General features: G+C 32.8%; 1 protein-coding gene across 1 annotated transcript in view; it reads right to left on the bottom strand.

Moving 5' to 3' along the window:
• The window catches only part of LOC148603607 (dynein heavy chain domain-containing protein 1-like), a 104,238-nt gene that overhangs the window by 2,121 nt on the left and 80,773 nt on the right, over positions 1–21,344 (bottom strand). The window contains exons 86-101 of the mRNA XM_088553740.1: positions 21,081–21,231; positions 20,716–20,766; positions 19,406–19,596; positions 18,805–18,990; positions 18,050–18,234; positions 16,914–17,226; positions 15,469–15,713; positions 14,000–14,101; positions 13,256–13,354; positions 12,704–12,872; positions 11,812–12,026; positions 11,352–11,529; positions 10,951–11,075; positions 10,431–10,721; positions 9,615–9,790; positions 8,550–9,105 (exon numbers count right to left, since the gene is read on the bottom strand). Of these exons, the coding sequence (XP_088409866.1) occupies positions 8,550–9,105; positions 9,615–9,790; positions 10,431–10,721; positions 10,951–11,075; positions 11,352–11,529; positions 11,812–12,026; positions 12,704–12,872; positions 13,256–13,354; positions 14,000–14,101; positions 15,469–15,713; positions 16,914–17,226; positions 18,050–18,234; positions 18,805–18,990; positions 19,406–19,596; positions 20,716–20,766; positions 21,081–21,231 (3,233 nt within the window). The remainder of the gene's footprint in view (positions 1–8,549; positions 9,106–9,614; positions 9,791–10,430; positions 10,722–10,950; positions 11,076–11,351; positions 11,530–11,811; positions 12,027–12,703; positions 12,873–13,255; positions 13,355–13,999; positions 14,102–15,468; positions 15,714–16,913; positions 17,227–18,049; positions 18,235–18,804; positions 18,991–19,405; positions 19,597–20,715; positions 20,767–21,080; positions 21,232–21,344) is intronic.

Below are 21,344 nucleotides of genomic sequence, written 5' to 3'. Positions count from 1 at the left end.
GATAGAATTTCCATGTGCTTTATCTAGCAAGGTGATGCAAAAACCTGATTTTCTATGAAGTAGAAGTCCAGATACAACTGCAAATGTTTTGGAATTTCATTCTGAAGTTAACAGTGTTGAAGTAATAGTTCTACCAACAAAGCTAGAAGTAAAACAAGCCTATGTAAGCAGAATCTTGTGTCAGTCTGCTCGTCTCATTATTTTGTTATTTTCTACTCTAATTAAGATCATAAACAAGAATTATATCGCTACATTTTGGAGGAGTAAGTACTAATTTACAAAGAAATTGCCACTGTTCCGATCTCATTTGCTATTAAGTGCATCATCATAAAAGTGTGTTAGTTTATTATGTGGTACATGTAATACGTTTGTACACTATCCAAATAATAACCTTCAATGTCTATAATTAAAAGTAGCACACTTCGCTATATTTCGAAATTCATGTATAAACGTCCAAACAGTAACGCTGGTTGATGCCTCATGCCTTCATGCATACTTATGTCCTCACAACAGGCCACTTTTCTCATAGCCTTCTCTTGTGAAATATAAAAATCTTTATCATGAATATACCTGATTAAATTTACGTTTTCAGAAAATGTTCAAGATTAACACTTTATGTGACTTGTAACTCAAATGACTAACTAGAAAATACTGTGAGTAAAACTCATAAATGATACCCCAATCACACATATTTTTATGCTGATCTGAGTCGCTGAATCTTAAACATTTAAATGTAATGGGGAAAAACCATGCAGTTTTGTACACCCATGTGCCAAATATGGTATGAAAAATAAAAAATCCAATAGTTAAATTTTAGTTAAAAAATCAAGGACATTTAAAAGTCAAGAAAGTATCCCACATTGTCTTCTGGTGATTCAGCCACACACCAAAATATGGAGAGCCTACATCAAAAAAAGTTCGTCTCCAAATTCATATCAAAACCTATAATTTTGACCTTGATGTCAAGGGCTAAGATAAAACGGGTCATAAATGTAAGAAACATGTAGTCTCATGGTGATACACCCATGAGCCAATTATGGTATGCTTATAGCAAAAAACAAAGAAGTAATGGCCCAGACACAAATCTGCACAGACAGACAGATGGACAAACTTTGTGGGGTATTATGAATGTGTATGTCAAACTTTTCTCCTGAGGCTAGGCCTAAGTTTGATTTTATCTCCTCATTCTAGTGGCAAGGAAGGGTTGATCATCAGTTGAAAGTACTTTTTAACAATTCAGTAGATTTGAAGTACTGGAAATTACTTAATTTGGAATTTACAGAACTTTTCAAAGAAAATTGCATATCGGGGCAGTTAAGGCAATCAAGCTAATATAACATCCGAAAAAATGAATCTTGTGGGCTTCATAGATCATAAAATGGTAGCAAATCCTATGAGCTGCACAAGATTTATTATACCGGAAATCTGTATGACCAACATCATATTTGCCATCCCTTGATCAGTCTAAGGTGTACAGGATTTATTACCACTGTTTTATCTATATCAAAGGGGTTCAAACAAGTACAAAGAATACATGCAGTGTTAGTTCAAGAAGTATCTTAAAGAAGACTCCAGTGTTTTTTCCTCCTTCCTCCATTAGGTTATTTTTTCCATCAGGCAGTATTGACCCCCCCCTTTTTTTTTATAAAGAAAACTCTTGAGAAGGAATAATTATCTACCTACAATTACCTATATCAAGTGCATATCATGCATCAAATTGCTACAAACACAAGCAAACAGGTAACTTTATTGTCTGTTCTAATTAGAGAAGATAACCAAATTATATGATGTATTATGTGTGGGATATAATTGTATTAGCAGAATCATCCTGCACTCTTAATCAGCCTTCATCTTTTTGTACTGAGAAAATAACATTTTTGCAATAATTGTTACATGCCCCTGGTACTGGACTTAGCGTTCAAGGATGACAAAAGACTTTCCATTCACACTATTTTAAATTGGAGCTTGTTCCAAAAAGTCAGATTTTTTTTAATAATGAAAATTTGGCAACTGGCAAAGACAAATTCAGAACTAATGTGCATGGAGCATCCCCCTTTTAATTTTCTTAATGAAGTAAATAGATTTAAGAAGCAATATTTTGAAATCTAAGAGGATGCTAAAGGTTTGAGTTCTAACGATAAATGCAAGAAACATTTCAAGGTAAAAAATACAGGTAGACCATTGAAATTCTCGAGTTTTTTTAAAATTAAGTTGAGGAAAATTTGAGATTCTTTATGAAACTGGGCCTTGGTTGTACCTTCACATAAAATATCAAAAGCTTACTCATAAAAAAAAAATAAATAGATAAAATCCACATTTCACTTTCTATTGTTGTACTCAACCCTAGCCCCTCCATAATTATTCAAAGGTCGCTCACTTACAAAAGCCTGTAATTTAAGTGTTTCATCTTCTCCCCCCTTTTTTGTTATTCCTTGCTAATTGAAGACATAAACAACCTTCCATGTCTATGATTTCTTGCCAATCAATTATACAACAGATCAACTGTCTAATGAAAAGCATGGGAAAGATGTTTTAATTAAGACACACACTTTTTTGCCTATTTCCTACTTGAACTACAAAATAAAAACAGAATGAAGCCTTTGTAATAAAAGATGAGACTCATATGGGATAATAAACTCAAAATGCTGAATGTTTTAAGACATGAAATAACACTTATTAGCACACTCATCAGTGCTTAATAATATTGAGCAGTTGTAGGTAAAAATAGTTATAGGGCAAAATTATATAGGGTACATTTCACTAGTGAAAATTTAAGGCAATTTACCTGGTAATAACCCACCTCATAAAAGGTTATCACAAATTTCAACTGGACAAAATATCAAGAAAAATATGACAAGGAGATTGAAAGACACACTTTTATAGCAATTTTGCTTCAAATTCCATGCCTAATGAGTTGATTCAGTTCATATCATGGGTTGCTATCTTAACCCTATAGCCCTTTTTATATGGCCATGGGTTGAATACCTGCAGCCAAAATTAGCAACTTGCTCTTTGCACAAATTGAAGTTTGATGCTTGAAGTATGGCTTTGTTGCACTTGGCGAAAGATATACACCCATCAGTCATTCCATACATTGTTACAGTAAGTTAGCTCCAAAAAGTTATCATTAAATAGTTTCTTGATAATTGCTTAAGTAGAGGGCATTATCATGATAACTGAATCTTGACAATGCCTTGAGCTGCAGGTGGAGACATCATCAATGTTGAAGGGCAGTCGATATGAACATCTTTAATGTAGGTTTATATACGTCTTTCCTACCCTATCTGGTTCCCTTAACTTCACAGTTATTTTTAGATAGACGTGCACAAGTCACATGACCTACGCATGATGTCATTTAATTTTCAATGACTGAGGCAGCTAGACCCCAAACAAATTTCAGTGATTTCACTTGATGTTATGCACCTTTCCAAACAAAATATTTACTGGACTTAAGTAGCCATTTTGCATTCATTTTGTGCATCTTTTCATAGTATCCTATAAAACCATGTAATAAATATACAATACATGTTTATCACTGGAAAATATCAAATTCATTTGATGAGCTTTAGGAAGTCAAATCGTGAGAGTTCCCAAAGCTAATCTGTCTGTTTCCAAGCGAGTTATAATAAATATATTGATATTTTTGGCAATGTTCAGTATACCTGTGCAGTGGTGGAACAAAGCTTCATGTTATTTCACACTCTTTATTTTGTATAGTAGAAAGCCCTGCAGGATAAATAAGTACAGATCATTCTTCTATGCTATGAAATAAATAGTTGTATACCACTAATCAATATCTTCCATCCTCTTTTAGATACATACAGAGAAGAACACTAAAAAAACCCTCTATACAAGTTCACCAACCCCTGACAGACTGAAGTATAAGTAAATTGACAAGTCGTGTAATACCAGAATACAATAATAAACCCCATGAAACATTTCTTTCATTGTTTGTTACTCAGAATAACCTACCTATACAACTAATTTATTTTCATCTATCAGGCCAAAAAATGCTATCTTGTTTTTTTGGACTCTTTACCATGTAGATTTACTTTACAAAAAAATGTGATCAATTGATTCCTCTACAAGTATCTAAGGCTAAGAAATATAGTTTTAATTAAAGACCATCTTCATGAAATTAAATTTTACAAACATGTAAAACTATAAATACTGCATAGAAAAGTACCTTGTATTACATTAGGAATACAGATGATACAACACTTTGTATCCCCTAGGTTGTATTAAACACTTAAAAAGTCCATGTCTTACATATTTTGAAAAACACTAAGTGCAAATTTTAGATGAAAATTTTTACAATGACAAGACCTGCATGTTATTGCATGGAAGTCCAGGTCAAATTCTCACTTGTCTAGGCATGTATTTAGAGTTATCCTGCTTGACATCTATTAAACCAAAAGTTTAGACCCAATTTATTAGCCAGATAAATTTTCATATTTATAAAATAAACAATTGCTATTAGCTAACAAACCCCCCTCCCTTTTACCATCCCATTTTTAAGAACAAATTCATGCCTGCAAAACCTAAGAATTCCATTGGCCTTATTTCATTCCAAATTTTTCATAAGTTATACAGGATTAATCATCAACATTTACCACAGATACAAACATCAATGTCATGTTGTCTTAATTAGTGAATTAATTATGATGATTTAATTGGTTAGTATGATCCTTGAAGATGACATATCTCATGTACTTATGTATGTACATGTAATACAATAGAATTCTGACTTGGGTAAAATGACAATTTGAGATATTGATTGTTCATATTGTTATGACAGGATGGCACTTAGATTTACTTCCATCAGACAGAACAAATGATGTTCAGGACAGTACTATAAGGTAGGTATTGATCCAGAGATTTTGATAAGGGGGGTCAGAAAAAAGGAGGAGTTCCTAGGGCTGTTATTCATTTTTTGCAAAAGTTTTGCATTCAATTACCTGGGGAGTCCCAAATGCCTAAACCTGCCACTTATGTATACTTATACTTGATTGTTTTACCTACTCACTGCTAGAGCTTTCAGTAGTGTGGGTGAAACTGGCTGTTTCACAGCTTCATTCAGAATTGTTAGCAGCATATTGAGAATTCTTAATGATTAATATAGTGATTCTTTTTGACAAGCATAGAAAACCTTACTAAAATTACCACATAATAAAAACCAAAATAACATGTGACAGGGAGATGGACAAACAGACAGACAGACAGACAGACAATGGTTAAACAGTATCCCTTCTAGAGCAGGAATAAAAATTCAATTTACAAAATGTTCCTGTTTCTAATTATCTATTATTTATAGACACATATTACTTTAATCATATTAATAAAAATCAAGGTTACATGTACTTTAACTCTATGGCAGTAACAGTAATGTGCAAAATGATCTAATGTCTAATTGACTCTTGAAGTCCTTTATGAAATAAATAGCACAGATTTTAAAACTTGTGCAAGGAAAAAAAATGGAGGTCATATGTACTTTTATAAGTAAGTTAAAACATGTGTGACAGTTATAATATTCTTTTCATTGATTTTCCTTACTTTAATTTTTTTTTGGTTATAACTAGAAATGCACATTTAATCACAACTCATGAAATGTCGGAATAAATTAAACCAAACTGAACATGGGACATAAACACATTGGCCAATTCCCGAGACATCCTATTCTGACTTAGTTCATTTTTCTTTAACCAAGACAGCAATTTAATAAAATGTTGAAAGATGGTTCAAAGAAATAAACATTCAATGATTATCTAATTTAAAATCCTTGAAGTCAGAACAAGCCAAAAAACCACATGTTATACTGATTTATAAATATAGAAACTTTGTAATGATCACGGTAACATAACTTTTCTACCATTGACCTTACATAAATCAGCCTTTCCTATTGCATTTGCAGACTCAACATCAAAAACTTCAGTGGAGTTGAAACAGTTCAAAGATAAATTCTATAGTATACAAAACTGTCTTAGATCATCAGCTGCCCTGAAACTATCTTTAAACTGTCGTTAATGTGGGGATCAATCCAGTATAATTGTTAAGGTATGATACAAGAAGCTTTGAGAAGAAAAATGTTATAATGATTGAATATTTCTCCACATCAGAGCAACTGAGACTGATCAGAAGTGAGAAATTTAAGAAGAAATTGATGATTTTACAATCTGTAAAGGATAAAGGGAGACAACTCAATACTTTTTCTTGACATTATAATGTGGTTCATTGACAATCAATCTTTTTGTACCAAAAGTTTGGATAATCTTTATGTTGATACGATAAATATATCCTAATTATAAAAAACATTTAAAGCAGTATATATTCTTGATTTCTTGAACTTTCCTACCTTCCAGTAGGAAATTTCAATTCGGCATGCAAATAAACTCAATCAATCAGCCAACTTATTTCACTTGCCCACAGCTGATGGGAAATCAGACTTATTTTAGCTGTTGAATTATAATAGTAAATTTTTCTTTTTAGCATTGTCACTACCATATAGTACATATACTTGTTCATATAATAAATACTTTAGATGTTTTTGGTTTATCCAACAGACAGAAAGAAACAAATGAGTTAACAATCTGTTGAAGTATATGAGAGGTAACTCAATATTTTCAAAGGAAAAAATGTTACTGATAATTGAGAAATACAATGTAATTATGCAAAAGGAGAAAGTTCATAAAATGCATGGTTAATTATTTTTTTTTCGTTTTTGAAAGACAGCACATATAAAATGTATTATGCATTTTCACATTTAAACAGATTCCTAAATGAAAATTCATCACTATTACAACAAAAGTTTGTCATAATGTCACTGACATCTAAAGGAAAAAAATGAATCCTCAAATAACCTTAGTGTGAATGCAGGATTGTGGAAATAATATTTTCCAGTCAGTAATGCATCTAAGTAACTATAAACAACTGCTCAATGAGCATTCCGTGCAGATTAGTTTAATTAGTGCCCCATTTCTCTAGGTAAACTATACAATAACATATATCACTTCTGTTATGATCCTAATTTGATAAAAGGTAAAGTAACCAACTGATGTGATTCTTTTATTAAATACATGTATAAGTTTCCTCAGTAAATACATGTAGTTATCATTATTAGATGAACTCATTAACAAATTCATTTACCTTAGTTATTTAGTCTTAGTATAATATACTAAGTAATGGGGTTAAGATTTATTGTGTTATAGGCATATTACTAAACATCCATTCAGCTCACATGTGTTGAATATTTATATTATTTATATTTTATACATGGAACTATCTACTGTAAATTAGCAACACACAAATCTAAATAAATTTACAGAGAAAATAAAGATGTGTAATATTTAAGAAATATAAATTCAATCCCTTTATTGGGAATGACTAGTTGTGCAATGGTATACTTGTGGGGCTCTGGACGGTGAGGGGGTGGTGCCACAAAGGATTTGGTTTGTATCTTACATATATTGATAAAATGTAAAGTTTTCTCATTTTTTATTTCCATCAGAGCATTCACAGGACATGAAGGAAATTGAATCAAAAATACAAATGCTAAACAATTTGTTTCCTTCCTGGTCCTTCATTTTGATTGTAATTCAATTTGATGTGTAACAAGCTCGCTCATTTGTCGGTTTTCTTTGAGCAAATCAGGTTATTTTGTATAACCTAGCTTGGTACTGATGTCATTAAGTCAATTAGTCCACACTATACATATAATGCAATGGATCATAAGAAAATAATGTTCTTATCATTAATAAATCAGTAATATTTTGACTGGTATCCATTATGAATTAAATCATAAGGAATGTTTTCTAATTTCTAAATCTGGTTTGGACCAGTTTACACATTTTAAAACCACTTTGTGGTTTATAAGTGCAAATTACTGCAAACCAGGTTATATCATATAACCTGTTCAAAAAACATTCCTTCAAGAAATTATGTTCCCTTTGCTGTTGTCAATTAAGCTACAAACAAATACTTAATCACTTAAGATAATTACATTGTCATGTTACTGCCTACTCTGCAATTGATGGTAAAGGATCAGTTAAGAAAGTAATATAAATTCTATCTGGCTATCAGTCAAAAAGTTTTTATGCAGACCTTTTTTTTCTGCAACTTTTATAAAACACTGGACAGTATACTGACTGGAAATCAAAACAATTTTAGAACATTTCTATAGCCTATAACATTCATACCACTGACCACATTTAGTAGTTAAAGAGGAATAGAAAATTGAAAATAACTCCCTTAGTAATAGTAATAGAGTTGAAAATACAAATGATAAACAATTAGGACGGTAAAGATGAAGGAGGAAATGTCAAGAGACAACCACTAATTTAGCAGTCAGTAAGGGTAATGTCTAGGGTTCTAATTGTAGTATGTTTATCAACAGCGAAAACTCATAATGACCCCTATTAAATAAAATACCTTGTATCTAACCCTATAGGCTGCAAAAGAGACAGACTTCAAAACTATTCCCCGTGAACCAAATTGATTTTACGTATTGCCACATTCTGGTAAAATGCAGTAAAAAATTGACTGTTCTACCTTACCTGCAATTCAAATTCCACAGAATTGATGTCTACAAAATGCTTCCTGGCAAAGGTTTGTTTGACAGCTTCAATAAATCGATCAGGTCTGAGAAACATTGACAGGTTAAAAGCAACAGGATTGGGATCCTGTACTAAAGATATAATGTGTTGTATTTTTATTGGAATCTCTTTGACCCACTTTGTCAAACTACTGCATGATGGGAAGGTTTGTGACAGCCATATTTCTGGAACTCTATCCCTGTTCAAAGAATGTATAACATCATCATACTTCTGATTGGTCATAACTTCACCTTTTGACCTTCTATGCAGTAAGTTCAAATCTGACTGGACAGTTTGAATGAGAGATTTATATCCTTCCACTTCATAGTGAATAAATACGTCAATTGGGTACATTTGATTCTTGTTTGTCTCTGGTAAGGTTGTACATTTCTGCACTGTCGATATGAGGCTTGGCAGGACGCTGTCAACTGACACTTCACGATAACTTATGGCAGTGTTGACACGGAGAAGTAGCTCTGGTGCACCAATTACCTGGATCATATCTTTAATCAAGACTCTGTTGATAAAAATACAACATATGATAAAATCCTAAATACTAGTATCCTTAAAGAAACTCTTACCACACTATATACAATCTTAAATTTCCCCTACTAATCATCTTTTGAGCATGTAGAAACAGATTAAACTAGAAATCTGTGAGTGATAGCTTACTAGTAATACCCCACTGCGGATGGAAACACCAAGCATATTGTAATACAAAAAGAAGTATTATTTTTGTATTAAAAAAACTAATAGCAACAAGGAAATGGGAAATCACATTTCAAAAGAAAGAAAAAATGTACAAATAAAAACAAATAAGAACTTGAATAATTTTTTAACTTGAAGGTAAGTACTTACTATTTGATTTAAAAGATAGAGAAAAAACGTAAATGAGAAAGCAAAAATATAACAATGGAACTCTAAGGTCAGATCCTCTTTTGGATATATATTTTCAGAAATTAAAAACCTATAGCTCACCAAAACATAAAAAAATATATATGCCTAAAGGTAGTAAAATCAACTCACCTGCTTTGAGCGTGGGTAACATCGGTATCGGCAGAATCTGGTAGACCATAATCCTTTGCTGTAATCTCATCCAATGAATCTACAGCTTTCTTAATTGTAAAGTTTTCTTCACCAGTATCTTTTAGTAGCATTGTCAACAAGTTTGTTATACCATCAGATGTAGTCTCAGAAGGAAGCTAAAAGGGAATAAATTTACTTAAGTTGAATTATAACACCACATTTTTCCTATGCTTGAGCTTAATTACATTTCTCTGACGCAGTCCATATAGTTTTGTCTTTTACCCTTTGACCTTAAGGATGCTCTCCTATGGAAACAGTAGTCACCTGATCACATTTCCCGATTGGCCAAATACTGCTAACTTAGTGGTGTTGGGAAAAACTATCGAAAATTTGAAATTGCGTTCGAAAAAACTGTATCGAAATTTCGAAATTACGTGCAATGTGTTATTTGTTTTAAAGAAATGTAGAAATTTAGAAGTAAAATGAACAAAATTTTACTGCGTCGGCTATCTTAAGATAGTACTTGTTTTTAAATCAAGGATATTTTTTGTGGTGAACATTTTTCATGGAAGGATTTTGATAAGTTGGAATTTCTTTATTTTTCACAATTGAAAGCCTGTAGGAAGAAAACAAAAACAATGTACTGCAGGAAATATATAATACATGTATATGTTATGCTATTAGGAAATTATCTTACAGGTAAAATTTTTGCCAAACAAAATGGGCATATATGATTGCCTTTCTTTAAAGCAAGATAATTAATGTGTCACAGATAAATTACAAAAAAATATTTATAAAAAAAATGTTGTCTCCCACCTGCTTGCCTGAGGCATATTCAGCAAGTATACAAACGAGAGCTTTAACCACCCTAGCATCGGTACTATCAGTACAATGGTCAGCATAGGTTTTGGCAACCATGTCTGTAATCTTCTCAGTATTTGAAGGACATTTTGACTTCACTTTCTTAAAAACATCTACTGCCATTGCCAAATCACTTAGAGTCCAGTGGTGATCATTGATGAAAGCATTGCGACCATAAAAGCTTTGTTGAAGTAGCATGGAGTGCAGAAGAGCAAGTGGCATGATCTTTGACTGTTTATTGGTGGTCTGACGAGAAGAGATTATAAGGTAACATACTGATAATGGGATTCATGACAACATTGTATGCCGTAAAATGGAATAAGACATAGCAAAAGAAATACATGGTCAAAGTTTTTAGAAAACAAGCAAAATTATTTAAAAAAAACTGATATGTCATAGAAGAATTAAGAAACCAATATTTTGGCTATATTCCCCTAGTGATTGTTGATGAGGCATTAATATCCTATCGACTTACATTGTCAGCCATATTTTTCCAGTTCTGCAAAAGGAAGGCCACACTCCTGTATGATTTCTGGATGATAGATTTAAAGTTGCCAGTCTTTTCACATGTAACCTTTATACCATACTGAACCAGCACACCTGAAATACATACAAGTTATATGTCAACGTTTCACCGTGAAAGTCCAAATCCAAATGCGTTTTGCACATCTAAGATATTGGGCCAAGGATATGTATTCAGATTTGTTCCAAGCCGCTGAATATCATTACAGAATGATTGATTGGTTGATAGTAGTTTATTGTCCATTAGCAAATATTTCATGTAAAGGAAAAGAGGGCATCAAAGAACCCCTTTGTGATAGGCAAAAGGGAACAAAATGCTACAAGTTTTAAATACGTCCACACAAATAGACTTACCAGGGATGAGTCTGCCACTTTCTGCCTGAGTTGTGATCCATAGTCTGAATGTATTATGTATATTGAGATCATCATCCTCAATATTCCTTGAGAATGAGATGAGACTTGTCCCATCATCTGAGACATCTGATCTCTGTCTCTTCTTCTCCTGTTCTTTCCATTTACTGTACACTATATCCTGTAACAAAATATAAAATCACAGTCCTTCTTCATTACAATTTATGCACAAATCATGCAAAATGGAAACACTGTCATGCTTTTGATATTCCATAGCAAAGGAGTAAGTTCAGTAAACCTCAAAATCAGCCCCCAAAAAACCAAGGCATTTGAAGTGTGCATGATTCTCTGGTTGAATGTGTAGCTTCATTGAAAACAAAGTTTTATTGCAGTTCAAGTGTGAGCTGCAAGGGAACTGAAAACGAAAAGGCCATAAAAAAGTAAATGCAGTTCTTAAACTTACCTTCAACAATCTATAAAATTCTTGCTCTGGTTCCTCTGAGAGGTGATAGTTCTGTAACAGTAACCAGTATCCATTCTGCAGACAGTCCTCTAAGGCATGTCTGACCTCACACATCTGTCCAGGGACACCAAAGTTCATCACACGGACTTTACCCTCCATCCCTACCTCCTTGGCCAACCTCTTTACTTCATGAGTAGGACTTACATAAGAGTAACCTGTAACCGAAATCATGACTTGGTAATCAAATGGGTAGACATTTCAACAAATGATCCATGAAATTATCTTACATTGATTTTCCTACCATATCTCACGTTTTCACTTTACTTTTACTGGCTGGCACTTTTATTTTTCAAACTGCTGTCATACCAAATATTAAGGATGTAGACCTAGAGTAAGGGACAAATTTCTTAGAAATCATTGAAATGTTTGTATTCACCAGTTCACATCAATCTCATGTAAGCATCAAAGTAACTTGAACTGATTTCATTCTGTTTCAGAGGAAAGTTTAAAAGGCTTTGGTGAAATTGAATATGATACAAACATATCACTGATTTCAGGAGTTACGTTCCTTACCCTAGGTCTATCTCCTTTAAGAAACTGCCAAGGACAACAATATGTGATTTTGAAGAAGAAAAACATTGAGATAACATTTTGCCCTTTAGGACTGACTAGTATTCCTTTATTTCCCTTCAAATCAGCTGTTATTCTACATGTATAAACATCAACTGTGAGAACTATACCATCACTCAATGTGATGGAGGCATTGCTAAAATCCCAAAACAAAAACAACAAAAACCAAAAAGAAAAAAAGAAACCAAGCAAAAACAATTTTTTTTCCAGAAATACATGTAAGTGACCTACTTATTAGAAGTTGTGAAATAATTTTACAAACCTCTTGTTCCAGAATTTGACCTTTTATCATGTACTGAGTTTGGCATTACAAAGACAACAGGAGTAGTCTTGTCTGTATAGGAGTAGACGTCCCGGATGTTGTAGTTATCTGGTAAACTACGTACACTTCCCATCTCATACAGAGTCATACAGTTAGCTAGTTCACACAACTAGGAAAAAAGATAGACATTTAGAAAAAACCTTTCTTAAACTTTGTAATTGAAGAAATCATAAATATTCAGTTTAAATAGGTAAACAGAAAATTAAAAGTTGGTGAAATCAGATGTATTGGTATAAAATGAAAAAGAACCATAAATGGTAAAATGAAAAAAAAGTGTCCAGTAGGAAAATGAAATATAAACTTCTTCCAAAAAATTTAACTTAAACAATAGATAAATAGGTAGTCATCATATCTGATTTCCAAGCACATAAGGATTTTAACATTTAAGAGATGGTAAAAAAAATTGATTTTTTTTGTAACTATTATCCAGTAAATTCACATAACTGATATCTGATATTTTAGAGGTTGGTGTGTTTTAATGTAAATTCTTACCCTATGGGGTACACATATTTTCCACAGAATACATTTCTGGAAGACAGATAGCTCCTGCATTGTAAGACCTGGTACTGGATTCATTATAGTTATTGGATGCTAAAAAATAACATTATAACATCAGGTATGAGTCTACATATCTACTATGAAAAAAGTTGACTATTAGACAAGAAGAAATGTGTACAAAGAACATGGATGCCCAAGCCTATTCAGGAAATTTTTTAGGAAAGTCACACACAAGGCACAAAAATCATGCTGAAGAGATGTATATAAGTTTTAAAAAAATCCATGTTCGCACACTAAAAAATTAAATGTGACAGATATATATTTGATGGTGTTACTAGAAAAGCAGAGGACGCTTACCCTAATGGTGCACCTGGTCATTGCTCCTGGTTTTTAGTGTAAACCAGATTCCTCATCTACTTTTGTTTCTTTGTACATATTATTTTGGTTATTTCATGTTCTTTGTCATGTCTGTCTACTTTCCCTGTCTAGTTTTTACCCTTGGTATATGTTCTTTTGATTTCCACTCAAATCTTGGTTCCCTTGAGATACCTCTACTGTACTTACGTAAAAAACACCAATCAAGTTAAATGCCCTACATCTTTAGTCAGATGATAAACAAAATATATATATCATTCTGAAGATTATGTTTTTTTTTCATACAACACATAAAAGTAAGAAATGTATTTTTTTTATACAGAGCACACAAGAAATTAATGATATTCAACTTTAAAAGTATACCTGGAAATATTCTTGCCACTGTAGACTGTTCTGTATCAGTGACTTTCTCAGTCCATGGAAACAATGATGGAGTTGTTCTAACACTAAACAGTCTATCCATATCTGTGAAATTGAACAATTTGTTTGTTTGTTTGTTGGAGTTTAACGTCCGAGCAGCAATATTTCAGCTATATTCAGACGATGAACATGAAATTGATGATAAAATGAACATAAAATAATGATGAAATGAAAAAGGGATGGGACACAAGGGCAATGGGGTCGACCAATTTTGATTGCCACTGGAAATAGGGAGAGGTGGGTAGGGTCGGGCAATTTAGCCTCCTGTGGCGGAGCCCTGTGGTTCCTACTCTGGGAGAATAACACAGTAGGGTTCTTTAACGTGCGAGGAACGTGGCATCTTTCCCAACACTATGGTTTGTGGTCAGGTTTTCCGTATCATAGCCTGACAACCCCAGCATGTAACACACCAGGGGTACCCCATTCCACCACCTGGGGCACACATCCCAGTTGCTCTCTGGGCAGAGCGCCCTAGCCTCTGGCTAGGGTTCTGAGCACTATTTAGTCGCCTTTCACGACAAGCTTAGCGCTGCTGCAGGCCTATTCTTTTGACACCCGGACCTGCACGGGGCTAAAAGTGAATAATAGGGACATTTTCTTTTACAAACTAAAACAGCATGATGTATATAAGGCCTAACTATATAACACCGAAACATTTTAAGCTGAAGTAAAATATGTATGACCATCTGGCAAATTTGACCTTTCATGCCCCGTTACTCTAAAATCATTAAATGTCAGTCTTTGTAAGAATCAAGCAGTGGGTGAAACATGGTATAGAAAAACCCACCATTTTGAATGTGTAATTTGACTATTTGCACCATCAGAATCAGGAGAAAAAGACAATATTTTCCATACCATTTTGGGAAATTGAGTTATAATTTCATTGAAATGCACTAAAAATGAACATTTGAAGGGCAGATAACATTGTCAAAACCTCATTTTTCTAACATTCTATTGAAAAATTTCTGAACAAGGACAGTGATGCTGAGATCAAAAAATGGTCTTTTCAAAGAGAGAAAGTATCCTTGAGTGATATTGCACTGTCAGAACAATGGGGTTTTGACATGCATGTTTCTGATTTTTTCCATTTTGCCTGACTCTTATAAACAATTACATTTTAAAATAGGAGGACAAGGAATCAAATACATAATACAATGATAAAAAATACCCATCAAAAAGTTATCATATAATGTGGACCAAAAAACATACCCATAGCATCAAAAAGTTATCATATAATGTGGACCAAAAAAACATACCCATAGCATCAAAAAGTTATCATATAATGTGGACCAAATAAACACACAACTGCATTCCATGATATGTCTTTTACACAATAGGCATATAATCATAATGTTATGTTGGAAATCACAAAAAAAGACATAAAAAATTCCAATGATAGTACTATACCACACCTGTCCAGCCATCCATGTTGGCTTGCTGTCCATCAAAGCCATTTCATCTATACCTTGCTTGTCAAAATTGTTTATAAATAGACTAAGTTCTTTTGTGGATGCCTTCCCAGACATCCTCAGTCTCTCCATGGAAACCAGTAACTGTAGCAATAGGAAGTGCTGTTCAAACATCATCTGAGAGACATATTTAAAAATGGCAGATGATCCTGCATCCGCTAGCTCTTGAGCTCTGGCCTGTGGTGCTCCTACATTGAAAAAAGTTTTTTTTTTTTTATATTTCTAAGCAAATAAAATATTAATAAGATATCTGACCTAAGTATTTGTCAAATTTTTAAAATAGTCCAAAATAACAGTGAGTTATTTTCATTTCATCAGAATTTTTTTTGCTGAATTAAATTTAAAATCATCCAATTTTCTAATAAAATTATTTTCATCCCATGCATATGCAGAAAGGTGGGTTCAAACAAAATGAAAAATGGAAATTGAATTTTAAGTGATTACAGTGAGAAGAAGTATTTAGATTTGTAAAATTGTAAGGTGTGGTTCCAGAGTATTATGGTACAAAGAAACAGAAAAAATTCAGGAGATGACCGTCAGTTCAAAATGAAAAGTGTAAAATAGTGAACAGGGTTTTCAAAACAAATTAGCATGCAAATGCCATTCAACTGTGTTGGCAACAATTTGACCTGAAACTGAATTAAATGTTAAACAAAATAAAGTGTTAAGGGAACAGTGAAACATGATGGAGAACACTTTTTGTTCGTCATACCACAAGCATCAATAAGGGATTTGTCTTTCACTTTAACCTTCTCCAAATCATTAGCTACTTTTTCTGTAACCAACTTATCAGTTGGAGCAGATGCTGTACTACTTGCAGCTGATAGTATTGGCCTAGGCCATTGGACCTTTACGCCATCTGGCATTTCAACTGTTAGATAATTAATTATATACAATTACTCATTGCCATATTGAAAAAAATCAGTAAATTTGTATTACATAATCATCAATAACCAAGAGTCCATACATTCAAGAGACTTGTAACAACTTATAAAATTTTCTGGTCTCCAAATAATAAATAATTTTATATAAAAATGAAATTCAACAATTTGCTCTTGAAAATACATTCTACCAAATAAGTATAACTGTAAAAGACAGACAAGTAAACACCCTGAATATTAATAAACTTCATTATCCACAAGTTAAAGAAAATTTAATACAATATATAAATATTTATTACTCATTTCTTACTTCAATCAAATTTGTTTCTTTTCTCAAATTTCCTTTCTGCTCAATTGTTAGACATCCAAAAAATTGAAATTTTGAAAATATTAGATCCCAAAAATAATATTCGCAGACCATGAGAACTGATTCCGACAAATAAGCTCTCTAATGTAAAAATGTTGTCCTAACACCATAAACATGGTCTGACTAACAACCAAACTCACCAATGCTACCTTTCCCTCTATCCCTGCTCTTTATGATACCACTGAAGATCTCGACAAATTTACTAAATGGCAGATAGTAGTACGGGTGTAGGACACACATCCTCTTAATCATGTTATACAGTACAGCAATGTGTGTTATCATAATACGATAGTGTGCAAACTTTTCCTCAAGGTGGTCACCCATGTAGCGTGTTTCTTCCAGGATTTGTTTGTTCTTTGTAATCTCTTCTTGGCATGCCAGTAAAGAGTTGAGCATTGTTTGGTCCTCCAATAATGGTCCATCTAAGTTTAGGGTCTTCTCTCTGATAAGCTCCTGTAAAGAAAAATAAACATGTTACAGTGAGTGATAGATCAATTACATGCTTCTCTGAACTCTTCTGACATGTGAAATTTGTTAACAAAAAAATGTTTACAAAAGTTTAGACACTTTCAATTGTAACCTTACTTTTTCTTATTCTTAGGAACTAAAAATACAAAATCAAATTTGCAAATTTATGTCAGTGAAAAAAAAAGAAGACTAATGACAAAAATTGCATGAAATAAATCTTTTTTGTCGTACCAGAATAATAGTTTCAAGGGCCAGTCAAAGTACACTCCTGATGTAGGTAATTTTTTTGCCATTCACTAAGGCCTGAAAACTGCCTTTGACCACCTTTTTTGCATTCTGGTGGGGTATTTGTCTTCTCAACACAACCTTTCCACTGCCTTCTCTACGTTTAAATGTCTATTTCCTTTTCCATCAGTACTGAGAAAGTACTTTAACTCCTGGATACAAATTTTTTTGGATTAGGGAAGAAATACAAGTTTGTGGATTCTTGAATTCCTGGTTTTGAGGTTTTCAATATACACATCAATGTAAATCTCCTTTTTGTTGGGTTTCCTGGTTTTGCCTACCCAAGAAAACAGCGAAAATTGGTAGCCCAGGAACAACAGTACTTTCACAGTAACATAAACAGAAATTTAGAGGCAGGTAACTTGAGTAGGAAACATTACCAGACTCATCACTGTATTTCCAATTTCCTGAATGCTTAAAACAGAAGCATAACAGGAGGCACACAGTATTACCAGACCTGGAAGGTAGTTGTTATGGTATGGTGTCATACAATTCACCAACTGCTCACTACACATATACTTACATGCTCCTTTGCCAGCCTCTGTCTGTGAAGAATGATGTCATTTTCATTTGACCTTTTTTGACCTTCGAACTCTTTCTTTTCAACCTTCATAGTCTCACTCAGGAGATGGTTCATTATGGCTTCGTCACTAAGGGCCATGTTAATGACACACATCCTGTGTATTGGAATACTGTGGAGACCATCACCTTAAATTATATCAATATAAAGAAAGTCAAATACTGCCTAAAACAACCCCAACAATATTTAGATAATACAACAAAGAAACAAGAAACCTTAAAAGAATGAAACTTTTACCGAACATCAAAAATATGCTGTAGCTTGTAATATATCATCAATTAATAACCTAGTAATATTATTTGTTATGTAAAATCAATGTCCTTTAGGTGTACGGTTATTATATCCATAATTATTACATTTGGTGAGTAAAAAACAGCACATGAAACTCTACTCATTTCACCAGATTATTGTCTGCAGTTACATATCTTTTGGTGACAGAGTTTCAGCAATGTCCTATTTATATGTAGGAGTCTGAGACATGAATAGCTGAAAATTGGTCGGAAATGATGTATGCAATTTAGAAGTATTTGTTTGAACTTGCAAATGTAATGTTCTTGAAAGTCTTGCATATTCCCATTGGCCTTGACATCACCCATAACAACTTAGTGGTGCATAATCATCAAAGTTGTTATTTGAGTAAAAATAGCTCTGTTCCTCATAGGTAGAACCTAAAATCATATTACCAGTAGATATCTTACCTTTCAAGAATAGTGGTACAGATGTACTGAGATATAGTTTGAAATCCTGATGATATCTAAACTCATAATGTCCCACTTTAATAATTTTATTTCCTTCCTTGTCAACAAAGAAATGTTTCAACAGTAATCCTCGGAAGACTGGATCCAATGGCTTCCTTTCTATATGAGTTATCAGTATGGTAATTCCTGTAATTAAAAATCAATATATGACCATGTATAGAACATGACTTTCCTTTTCTATAATCATAAGTCACATACATGAAAGTAGAACTGATACATCTTTATTCATCACAACATGAATTAAATAAACTTGATTTGTTGATAAAATTGGTACAAATGAAGAGTTTAGTACTAACTCACTTCACCTTATGTATAAAGACAACTTTCTAATTGGAAGCATGCAACCAGAATTTTTTTTCTCCATAATTTTTGATTAAAAATCTGTGATGGCTATGATAAATCCCTTAAAACTTTTTGTCAAAAGTAAACAAAAAAAAGCAAACAAACACAAACAAAACTAAAAGTTAATCCATGGCTGGTTAACTACAAATATAATTCTGTGAAAGCTTTTTTCTATTTTCCCTGAAAACCCCATACCTACCATGTACAATGGCATTGATAATTTTACTGTCCAGTGTTGGGTCATCTGCTTCAATAATCCAAAGATTATCATTGGGACGATCCAAGTTTTGTTCTGAATGGAGACTGAAATTCTCCCAACTGTTGGTCACTGATGTAACAGGTCTCAGTTCCTCGCTGTTCCATGTGTTACGGGAGTGACGTCCAAATGTACTGCAAAAGTACAGCAAAATTGTTTCAAGAGACTGACTTGTAAAATTTTAGAGGTCATATTAGACAAATAATAAAAAAGGCAAATGTTTAAATTACAAATCAAAAGATCTCCAAGGTTTTGGGAATGATAAATAGTACTTTTTAAAGTTTTTTTTTTGTATTTTCTGTTGTCATGGAGCTTACAGTTTAAATTTTCATGCAAATCTCAACTTCACTAATAACTTAAATAATAAGAAAAATTGAATAAATATGAAATATTATTTTTCAAAATCACATTAGGCTGCAGAAGCCCAGAAGGGAATATATTTTTGAGGCCTATACAGATGTAAAAGTAGATGGTGATAACACACGAGCCCTTGATTTTAGAACAGCTAGCCCACTACTTTTATATTTGCTAAATTAAAATGAGAAAATTTAGCAAATAAAAATATTAAATTCCTAAATTTATATCTTTTTCAGAATCCAAAAAATAATCTACAAGTAAAATTGGCCTTTTTCATGAAATAAAAAGAAGTAATATGAAGAGAGGAAATCATGAGACTTAAAGAAATTATCTATATTAAAATAATGAAGTAGAAAACCAGAGCTAATTAAAACTCCACCAAATACACCACAGTTAAAATGACTGAACTAAACCATACACAATTACATATACATTCCAGAAAATAACAAAAACATTTGTACAAGCTTTAGAAATAGTCTAATTTCAAAGTTTCCTAATTCATTCTGACTGTTTCACAGCCAGTACAAATGAATCTGATATTTTCTGGCAATGTGCATGCATTGCTTTTATCCTGCAACTATATTTTCAGTAGTTTTGAAATATCCACAGAAGAAAAAAAATGACATAGCATACAATTTTATACAATCTTGATGCTCTGATTTATAAGGAAGCACCACAAAACTGGTTACCTGTGTTCTGCTTTAGATGTTGTTCTAAATTAAAATGGTAAAAAAGAGATAAGATCATACAGGAATGTTTTAATTGATACCCTGTATTTGTATAGTAGAAAACCCAGTTGCAGGACAAAAACTATCCCTTATGTTAGAACATTTAGCTGAAAAACAGGAAACCCAAACAGTCTATGATACTGAGTCTCTGGAACATTTGTAACTTACAACTCTTCATGCTCATTTTGAAAATGTACTCTGACACTGTGGTCAGAAGCTCTGAAATACATATTTAATAAAACAGTAACACCTTTATCTATTAACTTATATGTCTGCAAATCTTATTCTTTAAAGTATAGAATAATGGCAATTATTTTTAAAATACCATAATTGTATAAAACAGGGAAAAAAACAAGAAGTTCACATATTCCTTGATAAATTGCATCACAGAAAAAGCCAAAATAAAAACAACTCAAAAGAGATAACTAGAAATATTTTCCAACACAGCCAATTGATTTTCTACCAGAAAAATATGCAACTACACAATACAGCTGGATTCTCCACTAAAACTTATCAAAATCATGTGCCATTACCTCTTGGTGTAATCAGTTGTAGTCATTGTATTGGTTGAAGCTGTACGATCATCAGTATATACATCTGAGGGGAATGTCATTGTGGTCCCACGGCTTGGTGGTAGATGTCCAGAACTACTCTTACTTCTAGTGGTGTCTAGTAGTGGCAGTCCTGAAAAAAAAGCAAAAACAGATTTGCAAGAGTTAAGAGGGCATCCACAAAAAAATCAGACAGTGGGAGGCACATGACAATTTTTTTTATCTGTTTCATATCCCATAAACATT

The sequence above is a fragment of the Perna viridis genome, chromosome 11, assembly GCF_037379345.1.
Source record: "Perna viridis isolate PV_CMFRI_1.1 ecotype Kerala chromosome 11, ASM3737934v1, whole genome shotgun sequence".
Classification (NCBI taxonomy): Eukaryota; Metazoa; Mollusca; class Bivalvia; order Mytilida; family Mytilidae; genus Perna; species Perna viridis.
Note: the sequence above shows the minus strand (reverse complement) of the source record. Positions and strands in the feature narration are given on the sequence as shown.